General features: G+C 53.9%; 3 protein-coding genes and 1 long non-coding RNA gene across 8 annotated transcripts; 2 read left to right on the top strand and 2 right to left on the bottom strand.

Moving 5' to 3' along the window:
* Window positions 1–560: 560 nt before the first annotated feature.
* On the top strand, window positions 561–4,840 carry PINLYP (phospholipase A2 inhibitor and LY6/PLAUR domain containing). The gene is made up of 6 exons (XM_060085100.1): window positions 561–649; window positions 875–1,032; window positions 2,150–2,266; window positions 3,919–4,071; window positions 4,308–4,451; window positions 4,645–4,840. Exons 2-6 carry the CDS (start codon window positions 963–965, stop codon window positions 4,788–4,790), a joined length of 630 nt encoding a protein of 209 aa, XP_059941083.1. The 5' UTR covers window positions 561–649; window positions 875–962; the 3' UTR covers window positions 4,791–4,840.
* A 6,697-nt stretch (window positions 4,841–11,537) lies between these two features.
* Window positions 11,538–15,391, bottom strand: IRGQ (immunity related GTPase Q). 2 transcript variants are annotated; one of them, XM_060083932.1, is made up of 3 exons: window positions 15,268–15,391; window positions 14,278–14,809; window positions 11,538–13,020 (listed from the first exon to the last, which is right to left on the bottom strand). In XM_060083932.1, exons 1-3 carry the CDS (start codon window positions 15,275–15,277, stop codon window positions 11,697–11,699), a joined length of 1,866 nt encoding a protein of 621 aa, XP_059939915.1. In that variant the 5' UTR covers window positions 15,278–15,391; the 3' UTR covers window positions 11,538–11,696. The 2 variants fall into 2 exon arrangements, with proteins under 2 accessions (XP_059939915.1, XP_059939918.1); XM_060083935.1 differs by lacking the exon at window positions 15,268–15,391 and adding an exon at window positions 15,120–15,261.
* ZNF576 (zinc finger protein 576) lies at window positions 15,370–19,151 on the top strand. Of its 4 annotated transcripts, none has more exons than XM_060083936.1 (3): window positions 15,370–15,644; window positions 16,276–16,376; window positions 18,034–19,150. In XM_060083936.1, the coding sequence occupies exons 1-3, from the start codon at window positions 15,463–15,465 to the stop codon at window positions 18,459–18,461; spliced, it is 711 nt and encodes a 236-aa protein (XP_059939919.1). In that variant the 5' UTR covers window positions 15,370–15,462; the 3' UTR covers window positions 18,462–19,150. The 4 variants fall into 4 exon arrangements, with proteins under 4 accessions (XP_059939919.1, XP_059939920.1, XP_059939922.1 ...); XM_060083937.1 differs by having other exon boundaries at window positions 15,552–15,897; window positions 18,034–19,151; XM_060083939.1 differs by having other exon boundaries at window positions 15,552–15,925; window positions 18,034–19,151.
* LOC132480077 (uncharacterized) lies at window positions 17,596–22,651 on the bottom strand. Its single transcript, XR_009530595.1, has 2 exons — window positions 22,301–22,651; window positions 17,596–21,751 (listed from the first exon to the last, which is right to left on the bottom strand). It is a non-coding gene; the product is annotated as an uncharacterized LOC132480077 (long non-coding RNA).
* Between the last annotated feature and the right edge of the window lie 1,362 nt (window positions 22,652–24,013).

Raw genomic sequence — 24,013 nt, 5'->3', positions numbered from 1 at the left:
TGCCTGAGGCAGAGAGAGTGGGTAAAGAACCTAAATAAAACACAATGCTTCCCTGGTGGCGCAGTGGTTGAGAGTCTGCCTGCCGATGCAGGGGACACGGGTTCGTGCCCCGGTCCGGGAAGATCCCACATGCCGCAGAGCGGCTGGGCCCGTAGGCCATGGCCGCTGAGCCTGCGCGTCCGGAGCCTGTGCTCCGCAACGGGAGAGGCCACAACAGTGAGAGGCCCGTGAACCGCAAAAAAACAAAACAAAACAAAACAAAAAACACAATGCATGTGCCCAAACACACATCCAGCCTTGAGTGCTTCTAACCATGCCTCAGTTTTCCAATGTGACCTATGGGCATCTGTCTCGTGCCACGCCCACCCCTGCCCGGTGACAACCACCCCTCTGTTCAGTCCCCAAGAGACCCAGAAGGGCATCTTGGGGTGGGGTCGGAGCTGGAGACAGCCCAAACACGGAAAAGTGAGTATGGGCCAAGCGTGCCCCTACAGAACAAGCCTGGACATGCTGGACACTCCCAGGTAGGGCCCCACCCACGCTGGGCACCTCCTTGGGAAGAGAAAGAAGGGTATCTCAGTCCTAGCAGCTGCTCTACCCTGCAGGGAATCAAATGACCCGATTCTGAGATTCTGATCTTGGGCCTCAGGTCAGAAAAAAAAAAGGGGGGGTGGTGGGAATGTGAGAAAATAGGGAAGTGACCTTCTGGGTCCTGATGGAAGAGAGGGCTGGAAGTCCAGACTCCTGGGGTCCCCGTGGAGGAGGGGGCTGGGCACAAGATGCCCATGCCGCATTCGGATTCTGGTTCTGCCTCCCCACCCCAGAGCTACAGAGACCTGCCCCCAGATCTTACATCACTTCTTTCTCACCCTAGGGGTAGGGTGGGTCCAGACCCACCCCTCCTCAGCTTCCTATAAGAAGAGCTGGGGACCTGGGACTGCAGGTGCACTCACTCATCCATCATGAGCCTTTCTACGAAACCCCAGACCTTCCTGCTGGCCTCCGTGCTGCTCTGCACCCTGCTGGGTCTTGGTAAGTGACTAGGGGCCTGGAATCCTGGGACCGTCGGAAAGAGGACTATGAGAGGGGCATTCAGCAAGGTCCTCCAGGGGGGAAGGGGAAAGAGGAGGTGTCCTGGGAATTCAGATTCATGGCAAAGGCAGAGGGTAAAGGAGAGAAAGACTGGGGCCCCAAGGGAAGAATAGCTCAGAAACTTGTGTGTGTGAATCCCTGAGAAAGAAGGGGATTTGATGGGCTCTGAATCCCCTGTCCCCCAGGCAAGGTCTAAAAATAAGCCATCTGGGGACTTTCCTGGCGGTCCAGTTGTTAAGACTCTGCGCTTCCACTGCAGGGGGCGTGGGTTCGACTCCTGGTTGGAGAACTAAGATTCCGCATGCCATGCAGCTTGGCCAAAAAAAGACATCTGAATTCTAGAAAATCAGATGAGAGTATGATTAGAAAGGGAAATCTTTTTTTAAAAAAAATGATGGGGCGGGGGAGAGATTTTCTTTCTCCCAGAACTCTAGGGAGTTCAGACCCCTGGTGTCCTCCCCTAGATGCAGGAATTCAGGCAAGCCCCACCTTCCCCAGGACGCAGTTGCCCAGTGTCTGGGCCCCAAGTTGCCTCCTCTCTCAGTACCAAGGGGGCCATGCGCTTGCCCTCCTGGTCCTCGCTCTCCCTTCTTGACCTGGGATGCAGATCCCAGCCTCAGGTACCCCTGCCTGGGCTCCTACCATCTACAAGACCTACGCGTGGTACCTACAAGGAGGAGGATCTCACTTCCGAGAACCAGCTCGACCTAAAGCTTCACAAAAGTCCATGGAAACCTTCACCAGGACCCCTCCCTGTCCCCAAACTTTCTCAGAGGACCCGAGCGTCCAAAGTCCCCAGCCTTGTAATTAGGTAAACTTGCTCCCTGGTGGAGTCGCTTACCACCCCTGAAAGCAGCTTTGCTGGAGCACCGCTGCATCTCTGCCGGAGCTTCGGACAGTTCCCTGGACAGCCGCCAATGCGCCGCCCAAGAACAATCAGGGAGATACCTTTCCCTCCACCCTCAGACCGCCCCCCCATCCCCCTCTGGACTCCATCCGAAGTCTTGGTCCGCAGACCACACCACCCTTGACTAGAGCCCTGCTCTCTACTCTGCAGGGTACCCACTAAGCTGTGAGGTGTGTACAGGCTCCGGACCCACGTGCAGTGGAAATGTGCAAACTTGTGACCCCGACCAGGACTCCTGCGTGGTCATCGTGGCTCACACCAACAGGAGTAAGAGGGCAGGGCGTGGTGTCAGATCCTGGGGAGGGGGCTGTGCTTTCGGGGGTAGCAGGGGAGGAACCTTCCAGTGGTGAGCAGGCAGGAAAGAGGGAAAGGCAATCTCGAGGTGGATGGAGGGAAGAGAATCCGATGGAACGACAGAAACCACTGTTGTCAGGGATTTCTGAAAATTAGACTCCAAAGAGTTGATGGGGTGGGGGTGGGGGGCAGATATAGAGACTTTCTTAGGCAGGAGGGGATTAGGAAAGGAAAGGACAAGGGGGAAGAGAGAAATCGTGAGAGGGGGAAAATCTAATACGCAAGAGGTGGAGGGGGACGTGTAGAGGAGAAGGAAGGGGCTGGGGTGGGTTGGAAGGAATGTGACCAGATTGACCATTTGGGGTGGGAGGGATCCCCTAGGGATGCGGGTTGGAAGGGACCATTCCTGACAAGAAGAGGAGAGATGATATTGGGGTAGAGGGAGAGATATAAAAGAACAGACAGGAGAGGGAAGATAACCCTGAAGTATGGAGCAAATTATCACAGAGAAGAAGTGGAGCTGCGGCAATGGGGAGACATATGAGTAAAATGGGAGAGGAGAGGCAAGACTGAAATGGAAGGGACTATCCCAGGCCTGAGGGAGGGTGGGGGAGAAGGGGGGCAAAGGAAGAAACCACAGGGGGTGGGGGGTTCGTTCAAAGCTGAAAGAGACCCAGAAACCCTTAGTTAAAGGAAGATGGTGGGGCACGGCGTGAGACTGGAGAAGGAAGGATGTGACGGGAGGTAAGGCCAACGTTGAGTGTAGGAAGGAACCATTCCGACCGGAGGGGGTGTGTAAGGTAAGTGGGATAGAAGATTGCACGCTGCCCTACTCACCTAGCAAGAGTGGGCAGGTGGGGGAAGGACCTGAAAGTCTTGAAGAGGCCACCCGGGAGTATATGGGAGGGAGATGGGACCCTGGGACCGCAGGAGGAAGTTGGGGGAAAAAACACCTTTTTGTGAGGTAAAGAGGGGAAACCCTAGAGGGGAAACCCTAGGGTTGGAAGAGACCACCGTACCATGGGGAGGGGGAAGGCCGTGGAGGCTGGACGGAGACCACTTCAGGCAAGACCTGAGAGTAGCCAAGGAGGGCAGCAAGAGACCATCGGTGGGAGGTCTGGGGAGTGACCCTGGGGAAATCTGGAAGAGACCACATTAGACAGAGAAGGATATGGGTGTTACAGGGTTGGGGGGGTCGAGGGTGGCATTCCAGCATTTGGTGGAAGGGATTCCAAGCGTCAGGGGAGGGCGAAAGGCTGGAAGAGACCATTTCACACTGCCATGGAGATAGCCATAGGCGGCCTGAAAAAGACCACTACAGATGTGACCCTTAGAGGATGGCAGTGGGGTGGCGTGGGGTGGAAGGGACCACTCAGGCAGGCAGGCACCAGGGCTTGCCGATGGGAACTGCAAGAGACCACCAAAGCCTGGAGGGGGTGGGGTGGAGCGGACCTAATAAACAGTCCAGACCATGCCCCAGGCAGATAAGGGGGTATGACTCTGGGGGGCTGGAAGAGACCTCCCTAGACAGCAGCGGGCTGGGGCAGCTGTAAGGTTGGGAGAGACCTGGAAGCCAGGGTCCAGGCCAGGGCCCCTGAGCCCTCCCCTCCCTCGCCATCCTGCAGAGGGCCACCAGTCGGTGAACACCTATAAGGGGTGCATGAAATCCAGCGCCTGCAGCTCAGGATTCGTCTCCATCACCATGGACCCTGAGAACTACATGGTGTCCAACACACGCTGCTGCCAGAGCGACGTCTGCAACCACGATCCCCTGCCCAGTAAGTGCCAGCTCAGCCCCACATCTGGAGTCCCTTCCTGCCCCACCTGAGAGCCTGCTGTGAGCACCAGCCACTGACCCACGCTGTAACCTTTGGCAAGCATCTTCCTTGCTCTAAGCCTCAGTTCCTCGCCTGTAAAATGCAGTGTCCATTAGCAACCGGTGTCCCCAGGGTTGTTGTGAGGTTGGGAAAGGGTTTAACGTCCCTTACACCTTACGCTCCACCCTCTTCCCCAGCTCCCGAGAACAATCGTACGGAGAATGGCCTCCAGTGCCCTGCCTGCATCACCCACTTCAAGGAAACATGCTCTTCAACTAAGGAAGTACTCTGTGTTGGCCAGGAAAGCCGCTGTATCACCTGCGCGGGCAAAGTGCAGACTGGTGAGGGGCACCTAGATTTCTGGAGGAGGGGACAGGGAGGCTCTAGAACTGGAGACTCATACTTCCAGATTCTAGGGGAGAGAGTGGGTCCAGAGAACTGGGTGAGGAGGTGGCAGGGGCATGACCCCAGGGTCATGAGGAGGGAGGGGTTGGAAGTCCTGACTCCAGTCTGAAATCCCTCCCCCTCCAACAGGTGTCATATTTGCTACTCGGGGCTGTGCTACAGAGAATGCCTGCCACACCAAGCCTGGGACCCTGGTGCCCTCAGCCTCGCGTATCTACACCATCACCCAGGCCAACTGTCTTCCAGGCCCCCAGCCTTCTGGCAAGGCTAAGTGAAGAACTGAGGCATGTGCCACGTTCGGTCTTGATTTGTTCTCAGCTACAGCTTCCCATGTGCCAATAGATTAAACAACTTAGCAGAACAAGCCTGAGTCCTTGTGATGTGATGCATTTCAGGGAGGTGGGATGCAAAAAGGAGGGGTCTCAACCTTTGGGAACCCCCTCTTTGGAAGGAAGAGAGGGAAGACCCTACCTTTTGTTAAGGGATTACTCCCTGCTGGGTCCCCACGCTAAGTGTTTTCCTGCGGTACCTCATTGCATAATCACCACCACTCTGTGAAGTTGAAAATATTGTCCCCATTTTACAGAGGAACAAACAGGCACAGGTTGCGGTGTCACTTGGCTTGGGTCAAACAGCTAGGGAAGATCAGACTCCAGAGTCCATGATCACCTCTCCTGGTTAACTTCTCCCTCTTTTGCCACAGTTTTCACTTTTGTAAAATGTGGATATTAATAGTCATAACCTCAAAGGGCTGTCTTAAGAGTCAAATGAAAGAAAACTAAAAAAGCACTTAGTGCAGTGCCTAGCACCTTTAAGACAATGTTGGTTCTGGAGACAATGTGTCTGGCCAAATAGTTATCATCCTAATAGCTGCCACTTACTGAGTGGCCACTAGTCGGCAGGTGCTAGACCCTGGCATCAGTCAGGACAGAATCTATTATGCTACAGTAACAAACAAGTCCCTAAGACTCAGTGGTTTAAAGCCACAAAGTTATATTAGTCAACTCATGCTGTAGTAATGCTTGTGTAACAAACCATCCCCAAAATGAGATTGTAACAACAATCATTCTTCTTTCTAAGGGTTTGTAGGTGGCTGGAGCAGCTCTGCTTCTGGCTGTGCTTTGATGGGTTGGGGTCCAGTTTGGGAGGGGGATTCAAGTTCTCCTCCATGGCACTTCACAGTCTTCTGGGATCAGCGGCTCCTTGGCTAATGTCTTTCTCATGGCAGATCACAGGGGCACAAAAACCAAGTGCACCAAAGGCCTCTGCTGAGGTCGGGGGTGCTAACGTTCCATGGAGTAAAGTAAATCATATGGACAAAGCCAACATCAGTGGAGCAGGGACGTATACTTCCCCTCCAGTGGGAGGGAGAGGAGTGGTATTTGCTGAAGAAGTACCCATTCACAAACGGTTGATTTAAGGGACTTCCCTGGTGGTCCAGTGGTTAAGACTTTGCCTTCCAGTGCAGGGGGTGCAGGTTCGATCCCTGGTCGGGGAACTAAGATCTCACATGCCTCGTAGCCAAAAAAACAAAACATAAAACAGAAGCAATATTGTAACAAGTTCAATAAAGACTTTAAAAATGGTCCACATCCAGGGGCTTCCCTGGTGGCGTGGTGGTTGAGAGTCCGCCTGCCGATGCAGGGGACACGGGTTCGTGCCCCGGTCCAGGAAGGTCCCACATGCTGTGGAGCGGCTGGGCCCATGAGCCATGGTTGCTGAGCCTGCGCGTCTGGAGCCTGTGCTCCGCAACGGGAGAGGCCACAACAGTGAGAGGCCCGCATACCGCAAAAAATAAATAAATAAATTAATTAAAAAAAAAAAAAAAAAAAAAAGTCCACATCCCAAAAATCTTAAAAAAAAAAAAAAAAAAAGGTTGATTTATCCTTGACCTTCCATGTCTAGCACTGCCCACAGGGCGCTGTGCTCATCATAATCGTGGAGCAGTCACCAACTTAATGCTGATTTCTGTGCACAGGAGAGAGCCCAGGAAGGTTTCACATGGATGATTAAATGCCACCCAGAAGTGACTTGACACAATTCACTGGATGGAGCTAGTCACATGACCCTACCAAACCCCACCGGGAGAGGAGGAGGAAGTGCAGTCCGGGCCCCAAATGCCCCACCCCAGCCCCCCACCTGGCCAGACACATTTCATAACCAGCACGAATGGCCACCATGACCTCTTGGGGCTGTTTCTCATTTTGTCTTCACAACTACTCCATGTGATAGGCGCTATTTTTCTCATCCCTATTTTCAGAAGAATCTGAGGCTCAGAGAAGGAATGTCACATTGGTGGTCGTAGCAGCTAAAAAGTGGCAGAGCTTAAGATTTTAGTCATTGGGTCACATTGAGGGGAGAAAGAGACCACAACACAGAGAGAGCGGACAAGCCTGTATCAGTGATCCTTTGCTACGTAACAAGCCCCTCCAAACCTCAGTTGCTTAGAATAATTGGTTGGCAACGTGGTCTGGGATCAGCTGGGTGATGGTTCTTCTGGTGTCTGCTGGTTTCAGCTGCTGGTCAGCTAGGCAGCTCTCTTTCAGAGGGTCGACACTGATTGGGGTGTCAGGGCTGACTGGGCCACATGTCTCTTATTACCAGCAGGTTAGCCCGGACTTCTTTTTTTTTTTCCACACTGTGGGGTTTGCGGGATCTTAGTTCCCCAGCCGGGAATGGAACCCATGCCCCGGAAATGAAAGCGCCGAGTCCTAACCACTGCACCACCAGGGAATTCCCTAGCCTGGACTTCTTGATGTGGTGGCAGTGACAGGGGTCCCCCGGGTAGCAAGAGAGGACGTCCCAAGGCATGAGCACTTTTCAAGCCTCTGCCCATCATCTTTGCTGTTGTCTCAGCAGCCAAGCAGATCCCATGACCAGGTCTAGAGTCAGGATGAGAAGGGACAATCCAAGGGCAGGGCTGCAGAGAAGCTGAACAGACTGGGGGCATTAATGGGCCAAGCTGGTTCCGGAGCTAAGACGTTTACCATCACAGCCCCCAAGGTGTAAACAATTAATAGTCCGCTCCAGCCCCTCCAGGTGGCAAAACTCAAAGTCTCTCAATTCCAGCCCAAGGGATTCTATCCTGCACAGACCCCCACTGTCTCTCCTCTCCAGGGACCCAGGAGTCTAGGCTTCCAGCTCCAGTCAAAATCCCAAGCATCTTTTTTCCCCTTTAAACCCCGAAAGAACAGACACACAATGGAATTTCTACTTTTTTATTCACTCCTCCAAAAAGCACCACAGGCCAACCCACCCTTGATTCACCCGCCTTCATGGTTTCCTACCTCAGTGGACACACGTCTCTCCATCATTATCCAGACAAGTATGAAACTCAGCTAAGGTAATGAGGCTTTTGTGCCTCTTCTGCTTCTGGCGATGGCAACGCCAAGATTCACCATACTTTTCCTTGAATTTCTGCCTTCAAGGGCCTTCCAGCCTGCAGGTGCCTTGTAGACACACCCTGATGGCAGTCAGCAATCCATCCAAAAGGGAGCCTTAGTCTTTTCTGCTTGGATGCTCCCAGAGACAGATGCCTCTCTAGCAACTTGCTGCCTCTACAGAGCCTAAAATTCAATCCCTTTAAAAGTCATGATTTAAAAGGCAACCACTCTAAAAGATAGTCGTGACACCCAAGAGTGCCAATATACAACTACATAAACACAATCAGCACACTCCACAACGGACAGCGACACGTGAAAACAAAACTGGGTCTTGCTTTCTCAGATTTGATCTCAGGCATGATTCCCATTGGCATGAGGGCAGAGGGAATTTGGAACAGAGACACGTAGAGAGCAGAGATGTCAGATGTGACCAAGTCAGAGATGGTGGCAAAGCAGCAGGAAGAGAGGAGGGCACTCCGAGCAAAGGCATGGGGGTGACTACCGTTTGGGCTCCCAGTGTGCCAGCTTCCAGGAGGGGGTGCAAGTTCGTTGCTGTGCACGAGAGAGAATGCATGCACATACGTGCATACGCAGAATTCTCACCATAACCCTGTGAGGTAGATGCCATTTGCTGAGTGACTTGCCCAAGGTCACCCCCATGGTCAAAGGGCTGTCTGACCCTAGAGCAATGTGCACAGAGTTCCCTGTGATAATGGGAACTGTTCTAGGGCAGTGCTGTCTAATACAGTGGCTACTCACCACGTGTGCCTGGTGCAATGGGGAAACTGAAGTTTACATTTTAGTTACTTCTGATTAATTAAAAAATTGCTACTCATCTCAGTTATTGGAAAACTATCCAATATAATTGGGACAACTTGGGTATATGAATCGACTTCTCCAAATATGAGTTTTCTGAAATCTAAATTGAGGTCAGATATTTCTGATGAAAATCTATCATCTGAATAGAGATGTGCTGTGAGAAACACACAGCAGATTTCAAAGACTTAGCATAAAAAGAATGTGAAATACCTCATTCGTAGTTTCCTATACTGATTACATGCTGAAATGATAGTATTTTGGATATACTGAGGTAAAACATACTAGAATTAGTTTCACCTGTTTCCTTTTCCTTTTTTAACGTGGCTACTAGAAAACGTGAAACTACCCGTGTGGCTCACATCCTGTTTCTACTGAACAGCGCTGCTCTGCGCGTCTCCTGCTTCTGCACGTGGCAGGCAGGCTTGATGCAGATGCTTGAACGCTGGACTTGAGGAGGGGACAGAGTTGTACTGGGTATTACAGATATGGATGAGGAACATTCTCCTGAGGCCAGAAGAGCTTTGAGGACAATGCTTGGAGCCATTCAGGATAGAGCCAAATGCTTTTCCCCATCTTGGCCATCTCAACTTTGATGGGACAGATTGTGCCGGTGACAGGAGTTCAAGGTAGACATGGTGGAACGGCCCCTCAGATTGGTTACCCTTGCCTTCAGCTGTCAAAGGAAACAGGATCTCGGAAGTGTTTATGGTTCTTGTCCAGCCCTTGCATTTCACAGGTGGGAAAATAAGGCACTGGCCCAAGTCACCCGGAGTAACAGTGGCAAAGCTGTGTTTGCTTCCCAGGTCCCCTGACCTCAGACAGGAGCTTCCTCTCCCACGAGATGCTTGTTTCTCCCCCATCTCACACCTTTTCCCGGTCTTGTGGCAAGAGGCTGATGACCTAAATTCCAGCCCCAGTTCTGCCACTGGTTAATGAATTAAATACTTACTAAGCACCTTCTGTGTGTCAAGCCCTATTCTAGGTGCTGGGGGTACAGCAGAGAACAGGACAGGTATGGGGATCATAGCCAATAAATAGGTAAATAAATAAATAAATAAGGTAATTTTCTACAGTAATAATTGCTACAAGGAAAAATAACCGGCCAAGACAAATAGTAGGGGTGGGGGTGTGAGCTACTTCAGTTACAGCGGTCAGGGAAGGCTTCTCTGAGGGGACACTTGAGCTGAGACCTGATTGACAGGAAGGAGCCAGTCGTGGGAAGATCTGGGAGCAGAGCATTCTAGGCAGAAATAACAGAAAGTGCAAAGGTCCTGAGGCAGGATCCCAGGTGGCCCACTCAAGCATCAGAAGGAAGATCAGGTTGACTGGGGGGATGGGAGGGGGCAGGAAATAAGAACAGGCAGGGGCCTTGCTGCGTGCTGTTGGGCCTAGAGCCTGCCCTCTCTGGGCTTTGCTTTCCCCATCTAACGTAACAGAGATTCTGCTGGATGGCCTCTCAGGTCCTCCCTTTCTGTTTTTGGCATTGAAGAGTTCTGTGACCTGTGGCTTCTCCTCTACTTGTAGCTGGCGGCCTAGAACATTACAGGCACTGTGGTTTCTGCCTTTGCCTCACTGTGGCACAATCCCATGGTCTGGAACACCTGCCCAGCTGCTCCATGGGTCCCTTGCTCACTGTGGCATTCTCTGTGTCTCTCTTGGGGATACCTGAGGTAGCCAACACAGAAGCGTTTGGATCAGTGCAGCAGTACGGTTGCTTTTCCCAAAAGGCAGGTGTATATAATGCCAAGGTCAGAAAGGGTTAAGGTTTAATGACCAAGACCAAAACCAAGACCAAAAAAAGATAGAAACCCCTAAAGGAGAGAGGGACAGACGAACAGAGTCCCCAGAGAGCCCCATAATCGCTCAGCACCTATAAAATGGGGGCAGTCATATCCCTTTCCAGTCAAACTCAGAGAAAGGCAGTTAGTTACCAGGATCCAAATCCATTAGGGATTTTTGGGAGATACCTCTGAGGTAGGGGGTTCTGTCCTTCCACACCCAGAAGGCCCCATTCCTGGTCTCTGGCTGCCCCCCACAGCCCACCATGCCCAGAACTCTTATTTCCTCTCATTTTTGTGGTACCATTCTCCCCACAACAACTGGGAAAGAAATCTGGGTCACCAGGCCCCTGGTGGAGCAACTATTAGAGACCCCTCTATTCCCCAAGAGGAACCAAAGGTCTCCAGCTCTCTTACACAGCCCCCTATTCCCTCCTCTAGATGGAGACCTTCCACCACCCATGAATTAGGAATCAAGGTCCACAGCCCTCTTGGGAGACAGGAGTTCTGAGACTCCAGAGATCCTTCCTCCCCCCAATGAAAATTCAAAGCCCCCTTATGCAGGCCTATCCCCCCACCCCGCAGAAACCCAGACCTTATATCCCTTTGTGGCTCAGAAGCCCAAGGATTCCAGCTCCCTGGGGAACCCAGACCTCCTCCTCCATGCTAGAGTCCCTGGTGTGATGGAGACCCCCTTCATCAGGAATCAGGGCTTCCACCTCCTCTCCCCCTGGAGGACTAGACACCTAATAGGTCCAGTTTCTACTCTTTGGAGACCAAGATATATCCCCTTGGAGGAGTCCCAAACCCTCAACTCCCTTCAGGACTTCAGGAGTCTAGGAGTCTGAGGGTCACACCCTCTGGTCCCCCAGAGAAATCAGGAGTCATGTCCTCCGAACTCTATTCCTCTTCAGGACCCAGGAATCCTGGTGACGAGAAGTCACACATTCCAACCGGCAGTCAGAACCCTCATCGCCTTCAAGCACCCAGGATTCTGAGTGGCAGCCCCTGTGCCCCCCCACCCCTGCCCCCCGCCCACCGCTCTGTGACCTTACAAGCCCAGACATCCCATACTAGCATGACAGAGTCTGGATCACCACGCCCTCTCCCTCTTACGGCGACTTGGAGTCCTCAACCCCTGACCAAGCCGAGCAGCCGGAACACGGGGCACCCCGTAAGCCCCGGCCCTCAACCCCACCCCTCACTGCGCGGGCACCTGCGGTGCCAGCACTGCTTCGGCGTCGGCACGCATCTCGTCAAGCGCCTGCAGCAGGACGCCGTGCGCCGCGCGGTAACCCAGGCCCCCGGTGGCCGCCGCGCCGCCCGCCGGCCACAGGAAGGAGAGCGCGCCCAGCGCCGCGCCCCCGGCGGTGCCCTCGCCCGCCCACGAGCCCAGCCTCGCCTCCACTTCGGCGCGCGTCACCGGACCCGGGAAGCGCGTGCGCTCGGCCAGCTCCCCCGGCGCCAGGCCCAGCGCGCGCTCGCGTCGTGCCAGCGCCGCGGGTTCGAGCCCCAGCCCCCGCCGCCATTCGGCCAGCTGACCTCGCAGGAGCGCCACGTCACAGGCCCAGCCCAGGCCTGGCACTGGGGCCGCCGCCGCCGCCAGGCTAGCCAACAGGGCCGGCCGCCACGCCCCGGCCCGCAGCGCCGCAGCCTTGGTCCGGGCCGCGCGGGGAGACGCGGGTGGCAGAGCCAGCAGCAGCGCCCCGGCCTGGGCCGGGGGTAGCGCACGCCGCAGCCACTCGCACAGCCCCGGGAGGCCGCCCGGCCGCAGCGGGAACACCGGCGGCGGCGCCTCCTCCAGCACCTCCCACGTCTCGTCTTCTGGGCTCTGTGCGGCCGCGCGCTCCGAGTCCCCGCTGCCCGGTTTCTTCACGCCGACGCCAACCGGCTGCAAACTCTCGCTGCCTGCGTCCTCTGAACCTTCCCCCCTGCCTGCTTTCTGCGATTCAGGGCCACGTTTCTCCCTTCCCTCACTGCGTGCATTCTCAAACCCCCCTCCGCCTGCGTTCTCTAAGCTCTCGCCGCTCTTTTCCTCTTCGTCCAGGGACTCCGGATCCTCGCCCTCGCCGTCTGTTCGCACGCAGACCAGCGGCGTATCTGGTAGCACCAAGGGCCGGACTTGGGCCCAGTCCTTCTCAGTGGGGGCCCCAGGGGTGACGAGGATGAGAGCGTCGTAGTGGGCTGGGTGGGGGGCGGCAGCAGTGCCCGCGGAGCCCAGAGGCACGGTCCAGAGCACCACGTTGGGGCGCTCTGGGGCCGGGTAGGGCATGGGCTCCGCGGGCGCCGAAGCAGGCACCGCACCTGGGTCGTCAGGATCTAACCCGAGTAGCATGTTCAGCACAAGGCTCACATCAGCCCTACCGGCCACGGCCAGGTCCAGGCGCGCGCTGCCCAGTCGCTCCAGGCCGGCCCGAACCCATGACAGCGCCGCCTCCAGGCCACCCGTCTCGAAGGCCTCGCGCACAGCCTCCAACTCTGCAGCGCCCAGCACCTCGAAGCCATCCTGAGCCGGTGGCAGGAGCCTGCGGGGGAAAGGGAGGGATGGGGTCAAGGGCAGAAGAGGGGCTAAATGCTGGCGAGCTGGGCTAGGGGGACAGGACTGGGCTATGATGACAAGGCGGAGCTTTCTGAATAATCAGGAAAGGGAGGGGCCAGACTAATGGCACAGAAACAGAATCAGAGGCTATGAAGAAAAGGGAGGGGCTTAAAGAAGGGGTGGGACGGCTGGATTGAAATCAGAAATCAGGTTGCCAACAGAGCCGAAAATGGGGACCCGGCTAAGCCTTCCCCGGGGTTACGCTCTGCGGGAGCGGGTCTTTCCGAGGGACCTGCAGGATTCAGAAAAAGCCCTGCCGGGCGGGGCAAAACTCATAGAGAGTGGACTTTAGAGCAACGAAAGAATGGCGACTGTATGGAGGACTAAACGAAAATCGAGCCCTATTGGACAAGGGCAAGGTCACCACGGGCGCTCTTTCCTGAGACTAGGAGTTAGGAGGGCTGTAAAGACAGGCGAGGGGAGGACCCTCATCTACTAGCTCTTACCAAAGGCGTGTGGCTAAGGAAGAAAGACGAGTGGTGGGCCTGGGGGAGAGGTTGCCCCTCCCCGAGCCTCCTTTTGACGTCTATAAAAGGAGGCCGCTTGGGGTTGGGGGAGAAAATTCAGGAGGTAGCCAGCAAGTGGACAGAGAAACGAAAGGGGATTAGAAAAAGCGAGTGGGGAAGGGCCCCCGAAACGACAAAGCTCGCTTAGGGTGTGGCTCTCCGGAGACTGGGGCCGCTTGAGAACCAAGCAGATGGTGAGCAGGAGGGTGACGACTGGAGAATGGAGTTTTCGGGTAAAAGCTTCGCGGGGATCACCAGCTTGCCTGGAGAGAGTGAGCCCTCGTTCACACTTTGGCCTGGGGGCAGTGTTTGGGCGCTAGGTCCCAGTCCCTCCCAGAATTCTCGCGAGGGAGCGGGGGCTCATGACCTCAGAGCGCTCGCAGGAGGCGGAACCTGGATGACAGGTCCAGACTTCTAGCTGACCCTTGGCCTAGATGGTAGAAAAGGGTCAAGCACAGAGCGCTAGTTTGAGGTGGAACCTCGTGGACCTCAAAACCTGCGCTGAGGGTCGGGATTTGGACGAGGGAGCAGGGCTTCCAGCAGATATCCCGTTAAGGTTGGCCCCAAACTCGCTGAGGGCGGGGTCTCGCAGACCTCAAAGAGCACCTTAGGGGTGGGAGGTACAGACTAAATAAAGCACCAGTTCTCTTCAACCCACCCTGAAACGCCGCGCTCACCTCTGCAGCGCCTCCGCCTGGCTCCGCAGCGCCGCCCGCAGGCGCTCCAGCTCCTCGCAGCCGTCGCTGCTGCGGCAGTCGGTCTGTAGCACAAAGAGAGCCGCGGCGCCCAACCCGGCGCTGTCCAGCCGGGCTGCGGTCTGATCCCGGGCCTGGGCTACATGCTGTGACTCCTCGGGACGGAGGTTCCGCACAGCCAGCAGGGGTGTCCCTCGGGCCAGGGCGGCCCGCGCTGCCTCCCCCAGCGCTGGGGCCAAGGGTTCCTCATTCCCCTCGGAGCCGGGCAGCACCAATACCAGCACGTTGGCTTCCGCCGCCCAGGGCCCCGGCGCTGCGGGTGGGCAGCTCAGCTCGCCCAGGAAGAGGCCTGGGCCTGCAGCTCTCAGGCTGGGGAGCCCGGAATCCGGCCGTCCGTCGGGGATCTCTACCGTCTCCACATCCTTGTCGCACAGCGCTGCGATCACAGCAGACTTTCCCGAGCCCGGAGGCCCCAGGAATAAGACGGTTACGTCACCCCGCGGCGGAGGCATGGCTGGAAAGTGGGGAGAGAGGAAGACCCGGGTCACGGAGCACCCAACCTTTTTCTTTCCTAGCTTCCTCACTCCGGTCTCAGACTTCAGCCTTTTACCCTGTCCACCTCTTTCGTTCTCGGGTATCACTCCCAGGCACCTAGAAATCTGGCGCCCAGGCCCTATTCCCCAGGGACCTGGGAGTCCTGTCCGCCCTCTTTCTGGATGCGTTTCCCTTTGCGCTTCAAAAACTCAGAAATCGCCCTCTAGCCCCCTCCTCCCTCAGGGACACAGATGTTTTTACCCCTCACTCCTCCCTTCCAAATCACCGACCGAGCAAACAGCCGGCACACGGGACAGCGCAGTCGGTAGCAGTCGGTCAGCCGCTGAGAAGCTCCGCCTCTGGGGTCCGAGGGCGGAGGCCCATGAGGCTAAAGCGCCGGGATTTGGGGATGTCCAGACCCTTTCCGGGGGCTCTAACCTGACGTCATTCCTTTTAGGAGGGGGTGTGTCTGGAAAGCGTAACCTCGGGGACAGGGCACTTTGCAACGCCTGCGCAGAACGGCCGAAGGGCACTCTCTCTCCTCTGCGGTCGCCGAACCTTGAACAATGAGGGAGCCAAAGCGCGTGCGCGCCAGGGGCGCCTAACACACTTGCGCAGTAAGCTTAGGTCTGCATGGCAAAGGAGGCTTGCAACGTCATCATTACGCACCCCAGTGCAGAGAAGGACCTCTCCCATTATTTTGAGGACCGGGTTGGCGCGACTGAATCACAGCAGTCGGATGGCAACCCGAGATCTGGGCTTCGAAAGGCTCATCAGGCGAAAGGCCGTGGAAACCACCGGGACTTTGAGACTCGGTGGGCCCTACCCCGCTTCCCTTCGGGTGACGGCGCTGTGATGAGCAACTGACAGGCGCAACGAAAGGCAGCCCTCTGCTGTCTGGAGAAAAGCAGAGGCCTGGGCTACCAGCCTCGGGAGGGAGCCGAGGGCAGTGCTTGGGGCAGCGGGTCACAGCGGCTGGAAGCGCGCGTGGGAAGCGGGGGCTCTAGGTGCAATAAGAGTTTCGGAATGTCAGAGAAAGATGTCTCCCGGAAGGAGGCAGGCTAAAGCGTGGGTACCACTACCTGCCTCAAGACAGGTGGGAGAGAAGGGGATGAGGCTGGTGTCAAAGATCAAGGGTCCCGCGCTCCGAGTTCAGGGAGTTAGTTTGATGTAGGAGGCATAGGTCAGAGGTCTCACGCAAGTGAGAAGGCTCTAAAGGGAGTCACAAACCCGGGGAGTTGAATCTTCTGGGAGGATTGAATCTTCTCTAGCGAGCTGCTCTATCAGGTTAGAATTCAAGGAGATGTTATCTCGTGGGGGGTCGGCCAAAGGCTGGCAAAGCCAAGCCTGTCAACGGTCATAGGATTGGCGGGCCCTCTAAGACTCGCTGTAGATAAGCGACTTCACTTGATTTACTGTTGTCATGCGTGCTCCTCTCTTGACCAGAGGGGTCTCAGTCACCATGGAGGACCGGCACCCCAAAGAGACCATGGAGCAGCAGGATTCGTCCAAGGAGAGAAGTCCCCAAAGCCCGGGAGGTGACATCTGTGAGTACTGCCGACCAGAGATGGCTGGGGTGCAGGAGCTGTGATGCTAAAAGGATTTCTATAGCATTTCAGTGTCCAGGGCGTTGCGGGGATTTGCCTGTTGGGAAGGAGCTGTTAATGGTCCCTCAGCTGCCCTCCCAGGACTTGCTACTCCCCACCCCTACCCTTATTACCCTCAGACGTACCCATCCTGCTCTATCCACATAAGCATGAATGGGATGCAGTTCAGAGGCACAGAGTGGCATCCAGAGAGGCTTGGGGTGGGAGCGGTGGCTGGGAAAGGGCAGAGAGCCCCAGTCCCAACTCTGCCCCAGACTCTCAGTGTGACTTGGGCCTCAGTTTCCCTATCTGTCAAAAGGGCTTGCCACTATTCACCTCACAGGGCTGGCTGGTATGGGGTTTAGCGGCAGAAAAGGGGAAAGCTTAATGTTAATGAAGGTAGCCAACCTGACCTAGGATAATAGCAACAGCTTCTACTGAATGCTTATTATGTGCTAGGTGCATTCTAAGAGTTTAACATTTGTTATCTCATTCCGTCCTCCTGACAGACTCTGTGAAATTGGTAATTATCACTTTCACATGAGGGAACCGAGGCAAAGAGAGGTTAAGTATTTATAACGATGAAAGCCACAGTGTCAATGCTCTCCAGCCAGAGACCACCAGGAACACACCTGGAGTTGACCAAGTTGGGCTTATTGCTCACTGTGCTGAGGAAGCACACATACCGTGGGGCATCTCAGTAATAAGAAAGGACTTATTACAGGATTTAGGCTTGTGGTAGGTGATTTGGGGAAGGGTTCAAGAAAGGGGTTTTGCTGTGGATGGATGCTGCCAGGAAGCAGGGGCAATTACATGGCTGGCTATCTTAATATACCTTACCTAGAAGGAGGGAGGAACAAAGCAAGGCTCCAGGCGTAATTGGTAAAGCAGCAGCAGGCACTCATTAGCCACGATGGGGCGGGGGTGTGTCTGGCCATTTTCGTGGCTTGGACAGTGTTCACGTTTTGTCTGTGTTTAGAAGGCATCATGGCATGGTCTTGGCATGATTCGTCTCAGTCACAGCATGGCCTTGTCTGACGATGTTCTGTGAAACTGTTTATGCTGAACAGGAGAACACCAAGGCCTAGCTGTGAGTGCCAGGCCAGCTCCCAGCTGTGGGGCTTCTTTTCTTTCTCAACAATAATTATTGCAAACCATTGTGTAGCACTGTTCTAAGCGCTTTTTATATGTTAATTCGTTTATTCCTTACAACAGCCCTATAAAGTAGATACTGATATGGTCATTACCCCATTTTCCAGATGAAAACGCCGTTTCTACTTGCCTCGGAAGTGGTAGAACCAGGAGTCAATTCCAGGCAGTCTGGCTCCAGAGGCTGTGCTGTAATCACATGGCTCTGTAGGAAGGGCAGGCTCCCTGGGTTCCAGTCCTGACTCCGCCATTTCATTTCCTAGCTTCATGACTGTCGGCAAGTTACCTAACCTTTTTGAGCCTCAGTCTGCTCATCCGTAAAACAGGTCCAGTAAGTCTGCTCTCCAGGCCTGGCATAGCACCTCGCACATAGTAAGCCCTGCATGCTCACTGTTGGTGCGATTCTGAGGCTGGGAGAGGCCCTCGAGACTCCTGCTGGCCTCCCCCAACCTCTCCTCATGTCCCTCAGGCCACTTGGGGGCCCTGCAGTGCACCCGCTGTCTCATCACCTTCGCAGACTCCAAGTTCCAGGAGCGTCACATGAAGCGGGAGCACCCAGCGGACTTCGTGGCCCAGAAGCTGCAGGGGGTCCTCTTCATCTGCTTCACGTGCGCCCGCTCCTTTCCCTCCTCCAAGGCCCTGATCACCCACCAGCGCAGCCACGGTCCAGCGGCCAGGCCCTCCCAGCCGGCTGCGCCCACCACCACGCCACCCACCTTCCCCTGTCCTGACTGCGGCAAGACCTTTGGGCAGGCCTCTTCTCTGAGGCGGCATCGCCAGGCGCACGAGGCCCACCCCCTTCCTGGCCCCTTCGCCTGCACTGAGTGCGGGCAGGACTTTGCCCAGGAAGCAGGGCTGCATCAGCACTACATCCGGCACGCCCGGGGGGAGCTCTGAGTGTGGCTCCAGCCGTCCCGAGGGCGATGGAAGCTCTGTGGCTGGTGGGACACCCATCTGATATGGGGTGGGAGGGATTTACTTTCCTCCCTGGAAAGGCAAAGGACTCCTGATCAACAGGACCCAGAAGATGCTCATTTAGAGCCTCCGTCTTTGGAGGACACAAAAGCCTTCAGGGAAACAGTAAAATCAAACAATAGTGAGAAAGAAAGAAAGAAAGGGAAGTTTGTTATTTGTATCTTCCTCGTTCCCAATTAAATAGTTTGAAATCATAACTAGCTGCAGATTGTGTTACCACCATGAATTCTTCCCAGATGGAGGCCATGGGGCTGCAAGAGCCAAGTGCCTGGATCTGGGCCTGAATGGGGGAGGGAAAGTGAGGTGTTGCCTGCCTGTAATGCCACCGAATGGGTCCCACACGTGGAGCAACTTGAGCCTTTGGGGATGGGACAGCAAAGTCGGAGGCTGTACTGAGTCATGTGACGGTTGCAATCTGGGCCCTTGTCTCTTCCCACCCCCTGCCAGCCTTTCCCACTCAAGGAGGGGCCATGGCATTGGATGGCTCTGCCCTCCTCCTCCCCAGATAATTTATTGTTCATTTAAGTAATTTTATGTACCATTCTGGTCACGGAATATTTTTGCATGTGTAGGTGAGATGGCATGAATAAACTAACAGAAATAGTATCTAAAAACAAAAGGTCCATAATAAAATGTCTAAACAAGGAACTCTGGCTTTTGAGCAGGAATTCCCAGAGAACATAAGGGCATGGGGAGTGGGGAGCTCAGGGCAGACCTGGCCTGGCCCTGTGGGGAAGCTGGTTTGAAGTCAAAGAGAGGTACCTTCTGTTTCCTGTTGTATTTGGCCAACACAGGGAGATATTCCATTAAGATCCTATTTTCAGCTCTTGAAAGGCCCAACCCTGGGCTGAGTTCCACTGGACCAGTTTTACTCCCTTGCATTACCTGCCCTGCCCCTAGAGACATTGGTCGATGACTTGCATACAATAATCACAGACTCTGAATTGAGGGATATTTTGAAAGCCCACAGGTGAGATGGTTATGGTAGAGACTGAGCTATCTCCCACTTTTTAGCTAGGCACACGGTGGCTACAAAGACTGCCTTTCCCAGATTTCCTTGCAGCTAGATGTGGCCCTGTGACTGAGTTCTGACTAAATTCCTGGGTAGAGTCCTCAAGCTTCAGAAAGGAACCTGCCTTTCCTCGACCTTCCCGCCTGGAATGTGGACATGGTATCCAGCCATCTTGGACCATGAAAGCGACAACAGGATGGCAGATCAAGAAGACAGCAGGAGGCTGGGTCTGCTATCACTACCGCTCCCCCCACCCTTCCAGTCTCTCTACTACACACCACCCCGTGTCTATGTAAGTCAGCGTCCATCACTCCTCAGTCAGAACCCTCCAACGGCATCCCATAAGTAACATCCAAAGGCCTTACCCAGGCCCACAAGACCCAACAATGACTCGGTCCCAGCCCATTAAGCAATCTCAACTCCCTCCCGGTTCTGTCTTTTTCACTACACTCTAGCCACACATGCCAGGCTGGCATCTGCCTCAGAGCCTTTGCACTTGCTGTTCCCTCTCACCCAGAACTTTGCAAGGCTGCCTCCTCATTATTCAGGTCTCAATACCTGCCACTTCAGAGAGGTCCTCCTTGGCTAAAATAGCACCTCCAACCCTTAGCCTGATGTAGTTTATTCCCAGCACTCTTCAACACTTGGAATGCTCACACCTGTGGTTCTCTCATCGTCTGTGTCCTTCCTCTAGAATCCAAGCTTCTGAGGGCAAGTGGGTTGTCTTCCTCATTGCTTCATCCCCAGCACCTAGGACAGCGCTTACCATGGAGGCTCAAGAAAGAACGCCTTCACTGTGCCCAGTTGTTTACCTATTTCTCAGCCTCAGCCCACCCTTCCACACTGCTCCGTGAGGCTGGGCTTTCTGCAGCTATGCTTCCCAGACTCCCTGGAGAGCTGGCTTCCTTAAGTTCATCCCACAAGAGGTCTGGGCAGAAGGAAGGAAGGTCGGAAGAGGGGAGAAGGGACTCACCTTGCCTTGGGCTCCTGCTGGAACCCCCCCAGCAGCAGTTCGGGCTCCAATACCTTTCTACACTCTCAGCACAAGGCACTGTGCCCCTCTTGGGGTTTAAGCAGCAGCTGTGTGGTAGCCAGTCCCTGCACCAGCCATACACGTGGCTTGGCCTGCCCACCAAGCTCCCACTGGGTTCTGGTCATTGCGCTTCTCTTTCTGCATCCCAGTCCTAGAGGTGGGAGCTTCTTGCAGACACTAATTTCTCAGTTACCTCACTTTTCCATGTTTGTGCTCTCAGCGTTTTAGTACCTGTGTAACCAGTTCCCGGTACTGGGTCCTCTGGAATTCCTAGCTTGGTCTCCATATCCTGCCTGGGCCCTGAAGAACTGAATGACCCCACTGGCAGGAGACTAGATCTCTTGATTCCCAGTCTCTCGTGATCCTTAGGAACTTCTGATGACGAATGGATAATTTGCTACTTCTATGCTTAGAAAGCCCTGTCTTAGGGCAGAAGAAGGCTTAGGCATGCTGCTCCAGGAAATAAGATCCATCCAGGTTGTTTTAATGAGCTGTGAATTTCTGCTTTGATGATTCTGAGATTCAATGATGCTAAGCTATAGTGGTTATGAAAGTCTCAAAGAGTGCATAAATATAAGATTCTGAGCTTCTAGGATGAAAAGTATGGGTTTTGAAAGCTGTTAAGGTCCTGTAACAGGCGTCAGAATGTAAATGCTCTTTGGGGCCAAGCAGGTACCATAAATCAGTGAGGCAAGCAGGGTGTAAGGGGTCCAGATGCCAGACAGTGGGGACTGGGCATGCGGGAGGGAATGCCCCATTAATAGGAGGTGACCCCTACTCAGCTCCAGCAAACTACCGCCCCATGGGATTGTGGGTTCAGCAATCAAGCTCACAAGGAAGCCAGAAACTTCCATTTTTGTGTCAAACCTGCCCATTTTTAAATGTTGGTAACCAATATTATTAAAAAAACCTCAATAACTCTGGAGACCAAATACACTCCTGCAAGTCAGATGGTGGCTGTGGACAAGCCATTTCTGGTGTGTGGCTTAGTGGCTAAGAATGGGTGCCTTACCTCCAGTTGTCTGGATTCAAACCTGGCCTCTGCTTCTTCCCAGCTGTGTGACCTCTAGAAGATTACTCAACCTCTCTGTGCCCTGGTTGTAGCAGTTGTAAAATGGTCATGATAGTAGCCCCTACGCCTCTAAGAATTATGATGATGACGACACACTTGGAGAGAAAGTCAGAGCCGGTATTAATGGCCTGTGTGACCCAGTCCTCTTCCCCTCTGCTTTTCTCTGCCCCTCTCTGCTCTCGTGTTCCCACCAGTCTTCCCCCTGCCTTCCTCAGCAACAGCCTTGTGGCCCCAAGTGCGCTTCAACAAACATCCCAAGCAGGTTCCACCTCAGGGCCTTTGCACTTGCTGTTCTCACAGCCACATGGCCTGTTCCTCCTCCTGTAGGTCTCTGCTTTGATGTCACCTTCTTAGTGAAGCCTTTCCTGACTACCCCATTTGAAACTGCTTCACACACGCACACACAAGCCTCCCCATGCCCCTTCTCTTTTCCTCCACAGCACTTATAACCTTCTAACATTCTAAATGTTTTACTTAAATATTCAAGTATCTGTTTTCCCCTTTATAATATAACCTCCACAAAGGCAGGGATTTTTGTTCATTGTGTTCACCACTCTACTCCCAGCTCCCCAAATAGTGCCTGCATCTCCTAGGTATTCAATAAATCACTGTTAAATGAATGAGTAATAAGTAACAGTCCCTACCTCATAAGGATCCGATGTGATCGTCCATATACAGCGCTTAGCCCAGGGCCTGGTCCGCTGTGAGCCATTATGGTAATTCAGGTTCTATTCTTGAAGGTTCTTAGTTGCCAAGCTTCTATGAGTTAACACATGTAAAGCGCCTTAGAAGAGAGCTTGGCACACAGTAAATGCTCAGTAAATGGTAGCTATTATTATAATTAGGCTTCTATTTTCAAAGGAGCTTCAGTGCCAAGCTTCTGTGAATTAGTACTTCCCATCTCAAGCAAGAGCCTGTGTTTCCACAAGGCGGTAATAAGCTGACCCTCTGTTCCCCTCTGACCTCATCCCTCCAGCTCTGCCATCCCTTATCCCCTCCAGCCACTCTTGCCTAATTGACATGCGGGGCAGGCTCCTGCCCCACCCCCCCCTCGCCTAGATCGCTCTTCCCACCCGTGCGCCAGGCTCCCTCCCTCCCTTTCTCAGGTCTCTGCTTAGGTCTCTGTCACCTCCTCAGGGAGGACTACACTATTTAAAACTGCACCCTCTTCCAGAACTGTTCTCCCTTCTCTTCTCTATTTTTCTCCACAGCACTTACCACCATCCAGCATATGTTACATCCTTTTTGTTTACTTTTTTGTTTACTATCTGTCCCCACCGGTGGCCCCTTTCCACCTCCATGTACGCTCCACGAGGACAAGGATTTTATTTTATTCACTGGTGTGTTCCCAATGCTTAGCACACAGCAAGTATTCAAAAGATATTTGTTAAATGAATTAATGGATCACGGTCCCTACCTCGCAGAGTTATTCTAAGGACCCGATGATCTCATGTAAATAAAATGCAGCACTCTGTAAGTGCTGGGAAAATGGCAGCTGTAATTATAATTAAAGTTCTATTTTTGTAAGTTCCTAGATGCACAACTTCTCTAAGTCAATATACATAAAGCTCTTGGACTGGCACTTGGCACCCGGGAAGCGCTCAGGAAGCAGAGCTATGATTATAATTAAAGTCCTCTTTGTGAAGGTTCTTGGATGAAGTGGCAGAGAGCACTAGCTGTCTTCCACAAACTGTTTTCTGGGCACTTGGCTAGACCGCCTTTCCCAGACTCCCTTGCCGCAGGCTGTGGCCATGTGACTAATCTCTCAGCAAAGGAACATAAGTGGAAGCACTGTGTGCCACCTCCAGGCTGGGGCCTCTAAGAGAACACGTGTACCTCTCCAGGCTCTCTTTCCTCTTCCTCTGGCAGAACCCAGGCCATGGACACCCAGCCATGACCATGTGAATGACAAAAGGCTTACAGGATGGCCTGAGTCCCCAAATCACCATATGGAGGTTACCTGCCAACCTGAAACACCCATCCTGGACTATGATGTGAGCAAGAAAATTCTGTTGTGTTTGAGCCTGTACACCATGGGGTCTATGATGAAATACATGGGAACCACACTGAACATATGCACTTAGTAAACGTTAATTATCTTGGCAACAACGATCCTTAGCTTTCCCCAAGGAGCCCAGGGATGGTGAGGTAAATGCCCAGGCACATGCCTTATACATTCGAGCTTACACACACACATACACACACACACACAGACCTCAAATGCACACTCGGCCGACACACAGAATTTGGCTTTTATTCTGGCTTTCACACAACTACTGCTAAGACGACACAGATCGGTGGGACCCCATCCCCGTGACCACCGCGACCACCCCGATGTCCTCAGCCCCCTCCTCCCA

This window comes from Mesoplodon densirostris, chromosome 19 (genome assembly GCF_025265405.1).
Source record: "Mesoplodon densirostris isolate mMesDen1 chromosome 19, mMesDen1 primary haplotype, whole genome shotgun sequence".
In the NCBI taxonomy this organism is placed as follows: Eukaryota; Metazoa; Chordata; class Mammalia; order Artiodactyla; family Ziphiidae; genus Mesoplodon; species Mesoplodon densirostris.
The sequence above is the reverse complement of the archived record's forward strand: the minus strand, read 5'-3'. Positions and strand labels throughout refer to the sequence as shown.